Raw genomic sequence first — 17,488 nt, 5'->3', positions numbered from 1 at the left:
TTGGCCTCAGAACGGCAACATGGGTTAAGGAGGGATTATGATCCCCTTTTACATTTGAGAAAAGTGAGGCTCAGAGAGGTTGGTACACCTGCTCAGGGTCCCCCATTGAGGATCCAGGGACACTATAGAAATCTTACAGTCCCAACACTTGGCAGTGTTGGGAAAGATGGAGCTTCAAATCCACCCTAGAGCCATGAGCCTATACTTTGGAAAAACAAACAAACAAACGAAGCAAGGCATTTTAACAGATGAGGACTGGCATCTATGCTTTAGCCATTTTGTTTACACTTCTCTTAGCTAACTAACTTACACCAAATGTGCTGAGTATGTACATTCATCATTCATCTGTTTATTAAGTGCTAGTGTGCTTCTGAATGCTGCAGTGCAAGGGGAGGGGGTGGGGTAAGACATAGATGAAATGGAACCTTGGAACTAAGAGGAAGGACTGCTGGCTCCACTAATTCCGAACTGTGGGCTCCTGCAAGTTACATAACCCCTCTGGGCTTCATTTTCCTGAACTGAACTGAAACCGAACAATTTCCCGAACTGAAAACTGGGATAATAGATAATGCCAGGAAAAGTGATTAGTTAGCACCAGGACTGGCTACACAATTTAAAGGGCAAAAGGAAAATGTGACACCCCTTGTTCAAAAATTATTAAGACAGTAACGACAGGGTGCCTGGGTGGCTCAGTCGGTTAAGCGTCTGCCTTCGGCTCAGGTCATGATCCCAAGGTTCTGGGATCAAGTCCCGCATTGGGCTCCCTGCTCAGCAATGAGCCTGCTTCTCCCTCTGCCTGCCACTCGCCCTGCTTGTGCTCTCTCTCTGACAAATAAATAAATAAAATCTTAAAAAAAAATTTAAAAAGCATAACAGCAGAGCATGAAACCAAGCCCAGGACCCTCCTAATTCTTGTGACTGCACAGGTTATGTGCCCATGAAGCTGGCTTTGGCTAACACAATACCTGATGCATGAGTGCTCAATAACTTTATTATTAATTCTGTAGTAGTCCCCCTCTCAAGGACTCCCAAGATCTGTCGGTGGGAAAAAATGTTCAACCCCAAAATAACTGCGTGAGAAAGAATACACGCTGAGGACATAATTGGATGTTGGGTTTCATTCCAGGATCCACATTTTTAAAAAGAACATTAACAATCCAGATTTTGTGAGCTCTTTTTCACTGGAGATGTTTAAGTGGAATCTAGATGAAAACTGTCAGTTATGGATTAGTTGCTTTTTAGCTTTTTGATGGCTGTGATTACCATAAAAACATCGTTTCTTCAGTGGAGAGAACACAGGATTTTGAGTCAGACATTTCTTATTTAGCTTAAGAGCCACTATTGACTGAGCATTTCTATTTCTCAGATAGTGTGCAAGATGCTTCTTCCCATGTACTATCTCATTGAATTTCCCCACTAGTCTTGGGAGGAAAATGGAACTGTTAATCTGGGTTTCATAGATAAAGAAAACAAGAATCAGAGAGGTCAAGTGACTTTCCCAGACTCACCAGCTGGTCAGTGGCAGAGGCAGTGCTCAAACCTAACCCTGTCTGGATCCAGGCTCATAAGCCCTGCCTCTGCCACTGACCAGCTAGGTGATTCTGGTCGGGTTATTTTCCCTGCTCTGGTCTCCACCTACCTCAAAGGGTGGTAAAGTTTGGGTAAGGCAAAAGTGTATAAAGCCCTAGGTAAGGTGAAGTATGTGAAACCTCCAGCAAAGTGTCCAAAGGTCATTCTGGGATTTTCTTTCTCCTGGAGCTAACCTTTGAGCTCTTGACGGTTAACTGGTTTTATCTTTTTTTTAGAAGGAAATGTAAAGACCTAAAAATTGCCTACACTGTTGAGAAAGTAGTGAGTGGCACAGCAAGGAGACTGCCCAAGACTTGAGGTCCTTGCTTCCCTATGAAAGTATCAAGTGTTAGTAAAGGGCACTCCTGGCAGAAACGGCCCACCGTCCTTTGATTCTCCCTGATAGTTTGACTTGACAGCAGATACGGAAGTGCAGACTGGACAGCCCTCAAGGGCAAATATCAGGATAAAGACATAAAGAGCTTCACTTGGATTTCTAGCCCGAGTTCCTGGAGCCTGAGTGTCCTATGAAATAGATAAAGGACTTGACTGAGCACAAAGGACCCCACCGATGCCTGCAACATCCTGTGAGAAATCCATGTTCCTGTCCCTATCGCCGTGACCTGAAAATAAGTCCACGGCTGAGCCTCCCCTCGCCCGCTGTGTATCAGATCTCTAATTTGAAAACAACTCAAACACAGGGTTCTGGTAGCCGCATCTGTCTGGTTCTGAAGCACGTAAGGAATGATTGCAGAATTTGCGTGTTGTCTCTAGTTTTTATCACCTTTATGCAGGCAGGGAAATTCGGTTGATTTTGCGGCCTCTTTACGTTGCCCAGAGGTTGTCAGTGATGCCCAATCAATATGAATCCAATCGGCACACGTGTGATCAGATGATCAAGGCTTGTCTCTTTGTACTGTACTGCCTACCAATGCTTCAGCACTGTCTTCCTTTGCCCTAAAGCCTGGGAGTGGGACGCTAGAATGGGATGGAATGGCTTAATCACATGTGCTTTCATTTCTTCTTCAGAAGTGAGGGCAAAGACATTTAACAAAACCTTTACAACCGTGCAGATTTCTATCTCCCTCCACCCCCGTTTTCCACCCTCTGGGAAGTTACAAGGACGCCCTCCATGTCCCTCTTCCCTTTTACTTCTTCCCTCCCCATATTCCCTGTAATCATGCAGACAATAAAGGCTGGTCTTTAGGGTGCCCTGAAGAAGCTACTTCCAGTGTCCTGGTGTCTCCTTGTGAAAAAAGTGTTTCCAGTACAATCTTGCATTTCCTTTGGAATGAAATCTTCATCCTTTTTCTAGGTCTTCTTCATTTCCCATTCCTGAAGTCCAGAAAGACAAGACAAATCAGGTTGCTGAATATTCTAGTGTGACTTGCAGGATAAAAACATTCCACTGCACCTAATTACATAAAGATCTCCACTGGACAGATTAGAGAGCCACGGGTCCTAGTCTCATCCTCCTTCCGTAGCTGTGGTAAGTCCTTTCTCCACTCTGGGGGGCCTCATCTTTATGGGGGCTCAAATATCACAAAGTTTGTCTTTCTCAGACAAGGAAACTGAGGCCAGTCTCTGCTTGGCTCTAATGCTGGGGTGGGGTGAGGTAGGAGGCTGATGAAAGAGAAACCAAAGCAGTTTGTTGGGGTGCCTGGGTGGCACAGCGGTTAAGCGTCTGCCTTCAGCTCAGGGTGTGATCCTGGAGTTGTGGGATCGAGCCCCGCATCGGGCTCCTCTGCTGTGAGCCTGCTTCTTCCTCTCCCACTCCCCCCGCTTGTGTTCCCTCTCTCGCTGGCTGTCTCTATCTCTGTCAAATAAATAAATAAAATCTTTAAAAAAAACAAAACAAAAAACAAAGCAGTTTGTTAAGGAAGGGTGGAGGCAGGCAGCCTGCCGGGCTCCATTCTTTCCCCTGGAGCCGTGTAGGACTTCGTCTGGGAGGGATACTGAAGTCCTGGCCAGTAGTGAATGGCTTTTACCCATAAATGATGCATAGGGTTTTCAGCTCTGGAGGTGATGGTGTGAACCAGGATTAAATGGGATGGCTGGAACATTCTTGCCGGGAGGATTCCCCACTCCCAACCTGCTGGTCTTCTCCCAGTCTTCACCATCTAAACTGCAGTTGCTCAGGGCAATGACTTAGGAGTCATCCTCGATTCCTTTCTTCTCCTTATCCTCCACATCCCCATCAGCAGATCCTTCAGCTCTACCTCCAAAGCCAGACATTTCAAATCACCCCCACTACACCTTTCTCCTCTCGCATCGAGATGACTCCTAACTGGTCTCCCCTGTCCCCTTATCTGTTCTCAACATTGTTCCGGAATGGCGTTTTTTGTTTTTTGTTTTTTTTTTTTTTAGAGAGAGAGCATGTGCGAGGCAGGGCGAGGGGCAAAGGGAGAAGGAGGGAGAATATCTTAAGTAGGCGCCATGCCCAACACTGGGCTCGACCTCATGAACCTGAGATCATGACCCTAAGATCACAACCTGAGCCAAAATCAAGAGTCGGATGCTTAACCAACTGAGCCACCCAGTCACCCCCAGAATGGTCTTTTATTTTTTATTATTTTTTTTATTACTTAAAAAATTATTTATTTTTTATTTAAAAAATTTTTAAAAAGTCTTTGTCACGGAGAGAGCGAGCACAAGCAGGGGGAGCGGTGGGCAGGGGAGAAGCAGACAGAGGGAGAGGCAGGCTCCCCACTGAGCAGGGAGCCCAATGCGGGACTCCATCCCAGGACCCTGGGATCATGACCTGAGCTGAAGGCAGACGCTTAACCGACTGAGCCACCCAGGCATCCCCAGAATGGTCTTTAAAAAGGTAATTCATATCCATAGATTGTTTGCTCAAAACTTGCCAATGACTTTCCATTATGTTAGAACAAAATTCACGGTTCTTCTAATGGCCTAGAAGGATCAAAGAGAAACAAACTGGCCCACAGGCCATATCTGGCTCACTGTGTGTTTCTAACATGCATCAGCTAAGAATGGTTTTTACATTTCTAAATGTTCGAAAACAAGAGAATAATAATTTTTCTTGACATGTGAAAATTTAATCAAATTCAAATCTCAGTGTCCATAAATAAAGTTTTATTGGGACACAGCCATGTCCATCATTTGTTTACAAGTTGTCTACTTTCCTGCTACAGTGGCATAGCTGAGTCACTCTGAAAGAAACTCTGTGATCCACACGCTCTCAAATATTTACCTTTATAGACAAAGGTGGCTGATATCTAGTCTAGACGATCTAGCCTCTGGCTGGTTACTTCTCTATTCTCACGTCCTAATGCTCAGGTGTTTGTTTTCCAAGTCCACAATTTCTTTCTTTCTCTCTCTCTTTCTTTCTTTCTTTCTTTCTTTCTTTCTTTCTTTCTTTCTTTCTTTCTTTCTTTCTTTCTTTCTTTCAGATTTTGTTTATTCATTTGAGAGAGAAAGAGAGAGAGAGCATGAGCAGGGGGGAGAAGCAAGGGGAGAGGGAGAAGCAGGTTCCCTGCTGAGCAGGGAGCCCGAAGGGGGGCTTGATCCAAGAACCCTGGGATCATGACCTGAGCTGAAGGCAGATGCTTAACCGACTGAGCCACCCAGGTGCCCCTCAAGTCCACACTTTCTTATCCCCAATTCTGAAATCCAGAAAGCCCTGAAACCAGATTTTTTTCCCAAGTGTTTTGGCACAAACTCAGCTGGGGGCAAAACCTGATCTGAACTGATGTGAGGCTGTTTATAATCTACTCCACGTGGTGTGACTATTCAAATGCCTTCTTGTAGAATTCTTGACATGTTTGCTTTCAGGGTACTTCCTGAGAACTTGTTGGGGTTTTTCAGCATATGCAGTAAATGTACTATATTACCTTTCTAAAATCGCAGAAGTTAGGAACACAGCTGGCCCCAAGAGGATACTGGGCCAGTATCATGGAGTGAGCCTGGGGCTTAGAAGTGGAAGAGGCTGGTTTGCATCCCAGCACAGTGACACCCTGCATAATCTTGGGCAGGTCCTGTTACTCCCTGATCTTCCGTTTCCTCGCCTATGAAACAGAGACTTTCCTGTCTCAAAACCCACTGTAGGCTCAGAGACCAGAAAACTAAGTTTGTTAGGACTGTGTATTAAAAGTGAGTAAGTAGGGGCGCCTGGGTAGCGCAGTCGTTAGGCAGCTGCCTTCGGCTCAGGGCGTGATCTCGGCATTCCGGGATCGAGTCCCACATGGGGCTCCTCCGCTGGGAGCCTGCTTCTTCCTCTCCCACTCCCCCTGCTTGTGTTCCCTCTCTCGCTGGCTGTCTCTCTGTCAAATAAATAAATAAATAAATAAATAAAAATCTTTAGAAGTGAGTAAGTAGGTCCTGAATGAGATTTGAGGATCTTCTCTGAGCAAACTTCCTGATTGACTGCATGGATGTATTGGCAATTCTCTGCCTTTCTAACCGGCTGATTCTTGAGTTCTTGGTGAGGTTCCATAGAAAGGAGGCTGCCAGATCTCTGGATTTTAATTCGCTGAGCTATTGCTGTACCTTGGCTTTCTGTAGCACCCTTCCTTGGCTGGAGGTTACGATGGATGGGCTTCTCTTCCTCAGCTCAGAAATACAGTTGACAGGGACAGGTTGCTCTAGGGCATTGTTCTGGGGTTTATTTGCAGTTTCCTGTAGATGAGAAAAAATAGTTACATTGGCAAAGCCTAATGCTAGCTACCCACACCTGGCTTGCCCTCCAAAGAACGCAAATAGAAGGCGCTGCGCACACACGCCAGCACCAAAAGGCAAGGGGAGGCACACGCTTGAGGGCCTTGGAATAAAAGTAACGACGTCTAAAATCACCGAGCCCTCACTATGCACCAGGCTTTGCGTGGATTTGCTCATTTAGCCTTTCCAAACCTACGAGGTAGGTACTATTATTAGTCATCCTATTTTATAGATAAGGAAAATGGGAAGGTCAAGTCACTGCTCAAGGTCGCACAGCTGGTGAGTGGGAGAGCCGGGATTCAAACCCTACCGCCCTCTCTCTTCACCTCTCCCCTGTATTTCTTCTCTTCTTCTACAGTGCTCTCACCCCTTAACTTTTCCAGATAGTTGCTCAGTCCATTACTGGATGTAGTTACTGAAGTGCAGCATATTAATGGCTAAGCCTGCAGGGAATTTGAGAAGACTTCTATCTCCAAAGGCCATCAAAAAGGATGGCAAGTGGTGGGAAAAGCCCTCTGGCGTGTGAATTTCAGGGCACACTGGTGGAAGGAACAGCTGGGATGAGTGAACCACTTCCAGCTCCTCCTCCAGCCCTCTGAGAGTTTGCCTTTGTCCTTTAAGCTCTTTGTCTGTCCATGAGGTTGGAAAACCCCGTGGAGAGGAAGCAGGGGGTCAGAAGGAACAGCCTGGCTTCCCAGACGTGGGATGTGGTCTGACCAGGCAGTACTGCGGCCTCAGACAACAAAGGTAAGAATACAGTTTCCAGTGACAACTCAAACTCATCAGACAAGTTATTTCATCTCTCGGAGTCTCCATGTCCTTGTCTGAAAGCAGGCATAACTTTTATTCATTCAACAAACATTCGTGGCACTCCTATTTTGCAGACTCTGTAAAAGGGCTAAGGCTATAATGATAAAACAGACATAGTCCAATTTTTAATAAAAATACAACCTAATGGGGCAGACAGACATTAGACAAGTAAAGACACATAAATACACACACACACACACACACATCCATATACATATGTATACACAAACTGTGGCTAAGTGCTATGAGAAAGAATAACATGGACTCGCGGTAATTTAGACCAGTGGTTCCCAAATGGGGGCGATTTTGCCCTTCCAGGGAAAGTTTGACACCTTCTGGAGACATCTCTTGTTGTCAACGGGGTGTGGAGCTACTGGCATCTAGCAGGTAGACGCTTGAATGCTGTCAAGCATCCCGCAATGCATATGGCAGTCCCCTAGGAAAAGAACTATTGGCCCCAAATGTCAGTAGTGCTGAGGCTGAGACATTCAGATGGAGACAGAGATCAGCCAAATTCTCCCTGAGGAGGTCTCATTTGGGGTGAGAGCATCTACCTTGCAGGGTTGCTTGGAGCACTGGAGATAATGGATATGCAAAACCCAGAGGATGGCTTGGTACACGAGGGACCCTAAGACAGGGCACGCGTACTGGGGCTAACGCCGGGCTCTGGAGTCAGACTTCCTGGATTGGGAACCTGTCTCCCATACAACGGAGTGACCTTGAGTAAGTCCTTCAACATTTCTGACCTCCATTTCCATTTATATCCAGTGGCGCCAATACACCTAGCCCTACAGTCCTGGAATGCCGTGAAGATCGCATGAGATAATGGAGGTTAAAATGCGGGCCTATGGTTATTGTTCAACACACGTTTGTTATTCTTTTTTTTTTTTTTTTAAGATTTTATTTATTTATTTGATAGAGATAGAGACAGCCAGCGAGAGAGGGAACACAAGCAGGGGGAGTGGGAGAGGAAGAAGCAGGCTCATAGCAGAGGAGCCTGATGCGGGGCTCGATCCCACAACGCCGGGATCACGCCCTGAGCCGAAGGCAGACGCTTAACCGCTGTGCCACCCAGGCGCCCCAACACGTTTGTTATTCTTATTCAACATATCGTAGTTATAATTGTCCGTAACCCAAAGGCTACTTCTAAGATCACATTCAGGATAAAAGGTGAAGTGGCAGGTGCGGGGGAGACAGCACAGGCCAGAACTTGCTCTGGGAGTCCCCTTCCTAGCGGCGCCACCTGCTCGTTGGGAGGCTCTCTTCTGGCATGTTCCGCTCCCCTTTGGGCATCCACCTGCTCATGGGCAAGCGAGCACAACTCCTACCCCCAAAGAATGATCATGAAGGTCTGTAGCACTGAGGGGATTAAGAAGCAGCTGCCCCTGGCCCAGAAGGGCATGGACTCACCCCACTCTTGTTCTTGCAGCTCACGGAGAGCCCCAGGGCCGGGCCGCCTGCCAGGGACTGCTGCAAGCGCTCCTTCACAGCCACCAGCCGCAGCTCCAGGTCGATCCGGCGCTCCTCCTTTGCCCGACACTGAGCTTCCAGGGCAGCCACGGCCTCCTCCAGATCCTTTAACTTCGCTCCTGTGTCCAGAGACATGGGTGAGAAACAGCAGAGCCTGGCCTGGAGCCTCGGGGAATTCGGCAGGACCTCAGGTTCTGGTCTGTCCCTCCCAGAGGGCTTTTCCAGCCCTTAGTCCCGATTCAGAGATGGATTTTGGGCCTAGGGTTCCAGCTCCATGCGGAGTCGTGTGGTTTTTCCCTGCCCTGTACCGATTTCCCCACCTTCTGGATACAGAACCCTGATTTTCCCCTGGGAAACCACCTTTCTCTTCCCATTCCCTCTAGTTTGGATGGAGCTGACCTCACTTTTACTTCAAGGGGTTGGCACATAACTTAGACCTGGCCCATAATCCTGTCTCCATTTTCTGGTCATAGTGGTTGGTTTAGGGATCAAAGTTGGTCCAATCAGAGTGAATCCTGAGGCTTTTGTGGGGTCCATTGAGAGGAGAAGTTTTCTCTGCTGGGGCTGCTGTGAGGATTGGGTGAGGGCTAGAGCTGTGCAGCCATTATGCCACCATGAGGGGCACGGAATGAAGCCAACATAGAGGAAGCCGGAAGCCAGAATTGTACTTCCTGGTGACATCATTTAAATCCCTGGAACTTGCTATACCTGATTGCCCAGTTTTCCAATTTAAATTTTTCTTTTCTTTTTTCTTTCCTTTTTTTTTTTTTTAAGTAAGGTCTAAGCCCAATATAGGGCTTGAACTCATGACCCTGAGGTCAAGGTTCGTATGCTCTACCAACTGAGCAAGCCAGACACCCCTACATTCTTTTCATTTCTTTTTTTTAATGCTTTTTTTTTTTTTGAAATTTCTTTCTTTCTCTTTTTTCTTTTAAAGATTTATTTATTTGAGAGAGAGAGAGAGACAGAGTGCAGGGGGAGGGGCAAAAGGAGAGGGAGAGAAGCAGACTCCCCACTGTGCATGAAGCTCAACGCTAGGCTGGGCTCTGGGCTCAATCTCATGGCCCTGAAATCAGGACCTAAGCCGAAATCAAGAGTCCAACACTCAACCGGCTGAGCCACCCATGTGCCCCTCTTTTCATTTCTAAGCCAGTTTGACTTTGGTTTCTCTTACTTGCAACTGAGTTATAATAGAGGGTTTTACATTGACCACGGGTTGCTACTGGGATTTTGCTGCTTTTCAATCTAAACTAACAAACCTGTATTAGTATCTTACCAGGTTTAAAAGTTAGTTTCATTCATTCATTCATTCATTCATTCATTCATTCATCTATTCAATAAATACTTATTGTGTGCTTAGTGCTTTCTTTGTACCAGGTACTGTTCTAGGTCCTTGGAATAGATCAGTGAACAAAACAGGCCAAGATCCTTGCCCTTATGGAGCCCATATGTGTGTGTGTGTGTGTGTGTGTGTGTGTGTGTATATGAGAGAGAGAAAAAACAATAAAAATGATAAACATAATAAATAATCAAATGTTACAAAGTGATGTGCTATAGAAAAAAACTGAGCAGGATAAGGAGGATAGTCAGTCTGTTCCAAACTTTGTTTTGACTCTTAGAAAGTTCTGTGTATTGAGACCAAACTGCCTTCTTAAGCTTCCCTCCCTCAGATTCTGGTTCTTGGCTACACAGAAGAAGCCTTAGCCTTTAAGCTAGAAGTTCTCTGTTAGATTCATGGATTCCTAGGCAATCTGTGGGTGAACTCTGGGGGCCTATGAGCTCTTGGCTGCTGAAACTGTCTGCAACACTGTGAATTGTGGGCTTTTTTTTTCCCCCTTGGGAAAAGGGTCCATAGGTTCCCTCAGATTCTCACAGGGCTGTGTGACCTTGGATGTATTTTATAAAGGACAAAGCTTCTGTTTCCTCAAGCATGCGTGCAAACCTCAGGCTGAAAGTATGCCCAACTACAGCTATAGAGAGAATTCAAAGGAAATAGTAGAAAGTGGGGTGCAGAGGAGCCCAGAGCAGGCTGGGCCTGCAGGAGTCATGGCCCTGGAGTTCAGAAGAGGGTCCTGGGACTGTCTCTGTCCGTCGTTCCTAGCACAAGGACCAGTGTCTTACACGGTTGGGTGCTCAGCACTTCTGTGAATGAGTGACTTAATGGGAGGTTCAAAATCTTCTCTCTTATTTCCTTGATTCTAAGGCACACTCTGTTTTCCACATTTTAACATCTCTAAAATCAGATTGAATTTTACTACATTAAGCGTGCACATTTTGTGATGCTTTTTCATCCCTTACCCAAAAGCAGTTGCTTGATTGACGGCACTTTCATTAGTCAGGAAGCATGATGACCATGATGTTGAGGAAGAGGAGAAGGAGGAGGAAGAAGGGGAGGAGGGGGAGAAGCACACAGGGCTTGGATAACCAGGTGACCTCTGCCGTGGGAGGTGTCAGGGCTGAGCCCGCCCCCTGCTTGGGTGCCTAGGACATGCCCACGTAGGTACCTGGGTTGTTCCGAAGGGCTTCCTTCAGCTCCCTCTTCTCCTGCCTCAGCGCCATCAGCTCCGTCCGGATTGTCTCCTTCTCCTTTTCCAGCTTCTCCTTTTCTACCAGGTACCTCCGGGCATCCTCCTCAGCTCGGTTCTTGCCGTACTTATACTGATTGGCACCTGCAGAGGTATAAGGCAGGCAAAGGCCCCCATTTCTGATCTCTGGTAAGGGTACTTGGGTGGCCTTAGCATCTTTCTCAGCCTCAACTTCTCCGTCTGTAAAATGGGAATACTTAGATCTCTATCCTTAGTGTGTGAATCGTCCAAGGAAACAGGAGCAAAAGGGAGGCAGCAGAGCATCGGGACTAGGAATAAGGGCTTTGGAACGAGGGAGACCAAGGTTTGTGTTCTCTTTTGCCCATTACTAGTTGTGTGACATCAGGCAACAATGAATAATGGTGTTTCTGTGCCTTCCCCCAGGCCTTGGTTTCCTCTTGGTTTCCTAAATTTGTATGTGGACAAATTTACCTCTTAGCATTGTGATAAGTTTTGTTTTTGTTTTTTTAAAGATTTTATCCATTTATTTGAGAGAGAGAGAGCACAGAGGGAGAATGAGAGGGAGAAGCAGATTCCCCACTGAGCAAGGAGCTGACGTGGGGCTGGATCCCAGGACCCTGAGATCTGAACCAAAGGCAGACGCATAACCAACTGAGTCACCCAGGCATCCCAGCATTGTGGTAAGTTTTAAATGAAATAATTCGTGAAAAATACTTGGTAGTATCTGGTGGAAGTACTTAGTAAATGTCAGATAATGATATGAAACAAATTTTGTGATGTATAACACACTTTTGTTTTAAAAGGGCATTTTACAGTCAACTCTCAGGTATATAGAAGACAAGGAGACAGGGACATACAACTCAGAGGTGCAGAGAATCAAGACCTTGGGCTAAACTTAGGCATTGCCCGTTTTATTCCTGGAAAGATATTCCTGGAAAGTGGGGGGAGAGAAGGGCCCAGGAGTCTGTTGCAGGCTCTACATTACGGTGGACAATTACAAATAATTACGGTAAACATTCACCAAGCATTTACTATATGCTAGGCCATTTACATTCATTTCCACTTAATCTTCATAAAAACTTACTATTATTAGCTCTATTTTGTTGTTGGGGAAACTGAGGCACAGAGAGGTTGGGTCTCACTGCTAATGATGGCAAAACCCGGTTTGAGTGCATATGTGTCTAACTCTGGGCTCTGTGCCATGCATTACTGCTCTAGTTGGGACAATGCCATAGTCCAGTATTTTAGGGAAATTTTTATTTATTTATTTATTTGTTTCAGACAGTTACTCGTAGCCCTTTTCAGTTGGTGGGGCATGGAGTTTGGAATGATTCCCTTGGTTTACTGATAATTGGGGTCTTGTCTCTCTAGCTCTTGTAGGGACTGCAGTAGCAAGGGGTGTGCAATGCAAAAATCAATTCCTGTCCCAACTACCCTGTAGTTGAAGCCTAATCATAAATAAAGCATGGAGGGCAGAGAGGGGGACCCATACTTCCCTCAACTTCCCAGATACACAGTGGCATCCCAGGGGAGTTTTCTCCCAGACTGTTGGATTTTACAGACTGGTAAACTAAAAATAAATGGGTAGACCAGCAAAGTGTTATCAGGGTTCTGTTGTATCAGAGAAGGACCTTAAAACCCCCAACCACCATCTGTCATTCCCAATATTTTACCTCTTTTGTATATCACTCAGTATAACATTTGATTTGAAGAAAGAATCCATCTTGTTATCTTTGTTATTGTTGCTTGAATGTTTTATGATGTCTTTATCTTACATGCTTATTTCAGTTTACTTTTCCATTTAATTTAATTTAATTTAATTTTTTTTAATTTTTATTTTTGGAGAGAGAGGATGAACATGAGCATAAGGGAGAGGGTGGGCGGAGGGAGAAAGAATCATAAGCAGACTCCATGCTCAGCACGGAGCCCGATGTGCGGCTCGATCTCAGACCCTGAGATCACAACCTGAGCCAAAATCAAGAGTCAGATGCTTAACCGACTGAGTGACCCAGGCACCCCTACTTTTCCACTTGAAAACGGACATTCCATAAAGGCCTGTGTTTCCAGTGGTGCCGATGAGAGCAGAGTGTAAGGAATGTGACCCAACCACTCTCTGACTGTGCAGGGGGAAAACTCAGGCCCAGAGAGGGGAAGGGACTTTTCCAAAGTTAGTAATTTAATGATCGAGTGGGGAATGGAATACAGATCTCCTGACCCCCAGAAGAGATTATCTACATTAATGAAGTGGCGATCTAATAAAGAGAAGTATTTTTTAAAATACATCTTCAAAAAGCAAGGAATAGAACTTGACTTTGTTCATGGGGCAGGGGGAAGAACTGTGGAGCAGTAACTAAAATGCTCTTGGAATATGCTGTCCTACAGGAAGCTGGTGGCATGGATCACGCAGCAGCAGAGATCAGTGCTGGAAATCAAACAGAATGGACCAGAGTCTGGCTTGCTTAGCCTTTATTGTGCAGTGTGGCAATCAGGCAAAATTCACTGAGCTCCTATGGGGTGCTAGGGAGAGTGCAGGCTGGGACACGGAGGTGAGCCCTGCCTTTCATGGCAGCTGCCTCGAGGGTATTTGGAGGGGTTCATTTCTCCACTTACTCCCCCAGATCAGAATTCATAAATATTTTTAGCCTTTGGAACAGGCAGAACTTGAGGATGAATTTTATATGTGTATATATGTGAATCCATATATATGCAACATTGCAGCCTAAAAACACGTTTGGCCTTCGTGTTAAAATTTTCGAAAATCAGTTGCTAATATTAAGAAGTCAGTAGATTTCCTATAAAGGCTAGATTCCCGGTCCCGAATAATCTGCAAACCAGGGCTGCCCCGCTGCATGGGAGCCGCTGGCCGGAGCCGAGGCGTAGCCACCCGTGCAGGTGGAGCCCGAGCACTCCAGTTTCCTAGGGGCTTCCCGACCCCATCCCCTGTCGTCCCCGCTCGGAGGCCACAGGCTAGCTGTCCTTTATCACTAGGCTGGCGCTGTCATTTTTCTTATGGTAGGGTATTCTCTCACATCTCGCTTCACTCATTAATTTACTTGCCTGCTGCCTGCAGGAATCTGATTTGAGATCCCCGACCCCGTGGATTGTTTCTATCCCTTCCTCGTTCCCACCCAGAACTCACTGGAGGCATGGCGCTTGACTTTGACCTGCGGATCCACTCGATGGGACTTCTCACTGCAGGAGGAGGCGTGGCGTTTCACCTGGGCCCCCACGGGACGCTTGGGCTCCTCGTCCTGTGGGAGATGGAGAAAGGAGGTGAAGTACAGGTAGGTTCAGAGCCCTCCAGGCAGGGATATATTCCAGTCCAAGTGTGGTGGGTGAGCATTGCAGGACCTCTAAGATCGTGGCCTTACATTTTTAGACTGGGGCTGCACTCAACAGTTTATGGACTACTTCCACCAGCATGTGTCATTTCCTCCTCATACCTTCCTGTTGGGGGCTGCAGAAGGTGCCCCTAACCTGGAATATCTGCTGAGAGGGGAATCTGGAAGTCTTAGCGGGCTCTGGGTGACCACAGCTGATTTATCATAGATATTTCTGTCTTCACGTCATTTGGAAGTATCCTTCAAACTTTCTGAAATTGCTAAATGTAGAGTTCCCAGTTAAGATAAAAAGTTGTGGACGACATCAGCCAATGGTGGAAGTTACATAACTTAATAAACCAGCTCTACATTTTTTAAAATATTTTATTTATTTATTTGAGAGAGAGAGAGAGGGAGGAGAGAACGTGTGAGTAGGGGGAGGGGCAGAGGGAAAGGAAGAAGCAGACTGCCCGCTGAGCAAGGAGTCAGACCCGGGGCTTGACCTGAGATCATGACCTGAGCTGAAGACAGACACTTAACTCACTGAGCCACCCAGGCGTTGCTAAATTGGCTATACATTTGTGCATGAAGAGTATTAAGAGCACTCAGAATCCAGTCAGAGCTCAGGGAACCAAGAATGGGATATGATAATAATATAATATAATAATGATATTGATAACAATCGTACTAGTTACTCCGTGTGAGACCTTCCAATGTCTATGTGCTGCTAAGCTCTTTCCATACAGTATTTCACTTAGTTCTTGCAAGGACCAATCAGGTAGGTGTTAGAGTATTCATTTGAAGCCAGGAAGTGAGAACTAGAGAAATGAAGCCCAAGGTAACCCAGATTCAACCCTGAATCCAAAGTTCATGCCATTAGGTACTAAGCTGCCTGGTTACTACTCTCTGCAACTGAGAAAGATCTCAAGCTGCATCCATTGGTTCATCTGAATCTGAAAAAGAACATATAAGCAGAAGAAGGATGGCTGGAGAAGTTTCTAGAATAGGGAGTCTTAGAGGTGATAGTTTGGTGTCATCCGGCACTGTCCAAGGCAGGGGTCCTGGCGTGCAGACATGTGTGCTTTCCATGGCAGCTTGATCCTTTTTCTCTCCTCCAGCTGTGAGGCCTGACCCACCCACCAGTGTCTGATCAGAATGTGGCTGTCTGGCTCTCCCGTGGGAGGAAAAGACATAGGACACGCTGCCAGAAGCAGTCTGTTCATGTGATGGCTACCGAGGCCTCACTGGCATCTCCTCGATTTAGTGAGAGAGACAGGGAGACTCTGTCCTGGGAGCTGAAGCCCAGACTGTGACGCCACCAGGTGATGGTCTATGGGAGTGGCCACCCAGTTAGTGCCCCCCCGCCCCCTGCCCCCGAGGCACCACTGAGTCAGCAGCATCAGTTCCCAGAGCAGTGACCCAGTGGAGAGCCCAGCACTTGCTCAGACCAGCATAGTGCTTTGCAGTCTACAGAGTCCTTTCCTCTTCCTGATCTGGGGAGCTTTTCGCTGTACCCCCCTGCCTTCTCTGCCAGGGATTCCTTACCTGGAGCCATGATCTATGATAACGAGGGTCCTCCCTCCCCTTCCAGCTGCTGGTTAAATGAAAATTATCCCTGAAGCACAGGAAAAAAAGGAGCAGTACCAGAGAGAGGGACGAAGAGCTAATCAGTGGCCTTTGCCATGTTCCCAGCCCTCCCAAGGGAGCGCACCTGTATCTTTTCATAAGGAACATCGTCGTACACACGGGGCTCAGGCCATTGATCCTGGCAGGATCTTGCGTATCTAGAAAATACAATGAAGATGGCAATGATGACGACATGTTGCGGCTTACAGAGCTTTCCTGTCTACTCTCATTTGATTCCGTGATGGGTGTTGGGAGGTTAGTAACAGCAACCATGCCAGGCAGTGCTGGGCCATGGCTGTGTTAAGGGCCTCAGAGGCAGGGACCCACACGATTCTTACAGCAACCCGAGAGGTGAGGAATTCATCTCCTCCATTCTGTAAGTGAGAACACAGAGGATCCGAGATGGCAAGCAAACACCCCAAGCTGTTGGTCGTGAGAGCCGTGACTTGAAGCCGGCTCTTCCAATGCCTGTAGCAGCCCTGCTGGCCGAGGGTGGGAGGCGCTGGGGTTCCGGGGCCTGAGAGCCGAGCCCCCGTCACTCACGGAAGGGCTTCTGCTCTTTTGCTCATTGCATCCACAGCTTCCCCCAACCCTGGGCTACCTCCGTTAGCCAGCTCTCTCCTGCCTGCTGCACCCACTCGGACTTCCCAAGGAAGCAGAGCCCTCCTCAGCTCTTCTTCCCTTCCCGCCCAGCGCCCATGGCCAGACTCAGAGCTCTGAGAGGCTGCGGGGGGCTGCGGGGGGCCGGCCTCACAGGAAGGAGTTGCGCCCTGCACTGACGATGCTGGTTAAGGTCTCCACGTCCACGTAGTCGTAGTGCAGCGCCTCGGGAGTGACTTTGGAGCCCGTCTCCACCAGCAGCAGCCCAAGCCAGCGGCCCATGTCCTCTGAGCAGTTGGCCTGAGGGAGAGGAGGCACAGGTGATGAGTTCACTTTGGTACTGTTAGGGCCTTAGGCCACCTGCTCACTCTAGCCAAACCCGTATTTGTACAGTACCGGCTGTGTACCCAGTACTCAGGGGTCCAAGAGGAACAGGGCTGCAACACCCATCCAGAAATCCAAGTGGCTTCCACCCTTTCTTGATTCAGGTTTTGGCTGTAATGCCTCCTCCTCAGAGAAGCCCTCCCTGACCAGCTCTCTAAGACACACACCTTCACTCACTATCCTCAGAGCCCTCATGACCATTGAGATGTGAAAACAGCATCTGGGTGTTCCCTGAAAAATTTTTTTTTTAATTTACTTTTTTTCTTAGAGGAGACTATTTCTCACATAACCCAATTGATATTTTCCCCCTATAACTGCCAATTATTTGTAGTACTAGTATACAGGAAATCCGCCAAGAAGTTGCTGGTTAACTGAACCATTTATGGTTAAACGAACCATTTATAACCATTTATAACCATAGTTCTAGGTAGTTTTCATTTAAACAGCATTCTTACAAAATCAATGGAACACACAAATGCTAGACTT

General features: G+C 46.9%; 1 protein-coding gene across 1 annotated transcript in view; it reads right to left on the bottom strand.

Moving 5' to 3' along the window:
- Positions 1-2,325: 2,325 nt before the first annotated feature.
- AFAP1L1 (actin filament associated protein 1 like 1) overlaps positions 2,326-17,488 on the bottom strand; it is a 59,222-nt gene continuing 44,059 nt past the window's right edge. Inside the window, exons 13-19 of the mRNA XM_026510727.4 lie at positions 16,773-16,918; positions 16,104-16,176; positions 14,212-14,323; positions 11,031-11,195; positions 8,467-8,645; positions 6,079-6,207; positions 2,326-2,904 (exon numbers count right to left, since the gene is read on the bottom strand). Of these exons, the coding sequence (XP_026366512.1) occupies positions 2,881-2,904; positions 6,079-6,207; positions 8,467-8,645; positions 11,031-11,195; positions 14,212-14,323; positions 16,104-16,176; positions 16,773-16,918 (828 nt within the window). The 3' untranslated portion in view covers positions 2,326-2,880. The remainder of the gene's footprint in view (positions 2,905-6,078; positions 6,208-8,466; positions 8,646-11,030; positions 11,196-14,211; positions 14,324-16,103; positions 16,177-16,772; positions 16,919-17,488) is intronic.

The sequence above is a fragment of the Ursus arctos genome, unplaced genomic scaffold, assembly GCF_023065955.2.
Source record: "Ursus arctos isolate Adak ecotype North America unplaced genomic scaffold, UrsArc2.0 scaffold_15, whole genome shotgun sequence".
In the NCBI taxonomy this organism is placed as follows: domain Eukaryota; kingdom Metazoa; phylum Chordata; class Mammalia; order Carnivora; family Ursidae; genus Ursus; species Ursus arctos.
The sequence above is the reverse complement of the archived record's forward strand: the minus strand, read 5'-3'. Positions and strand labels throughout refer to the sequence as shown.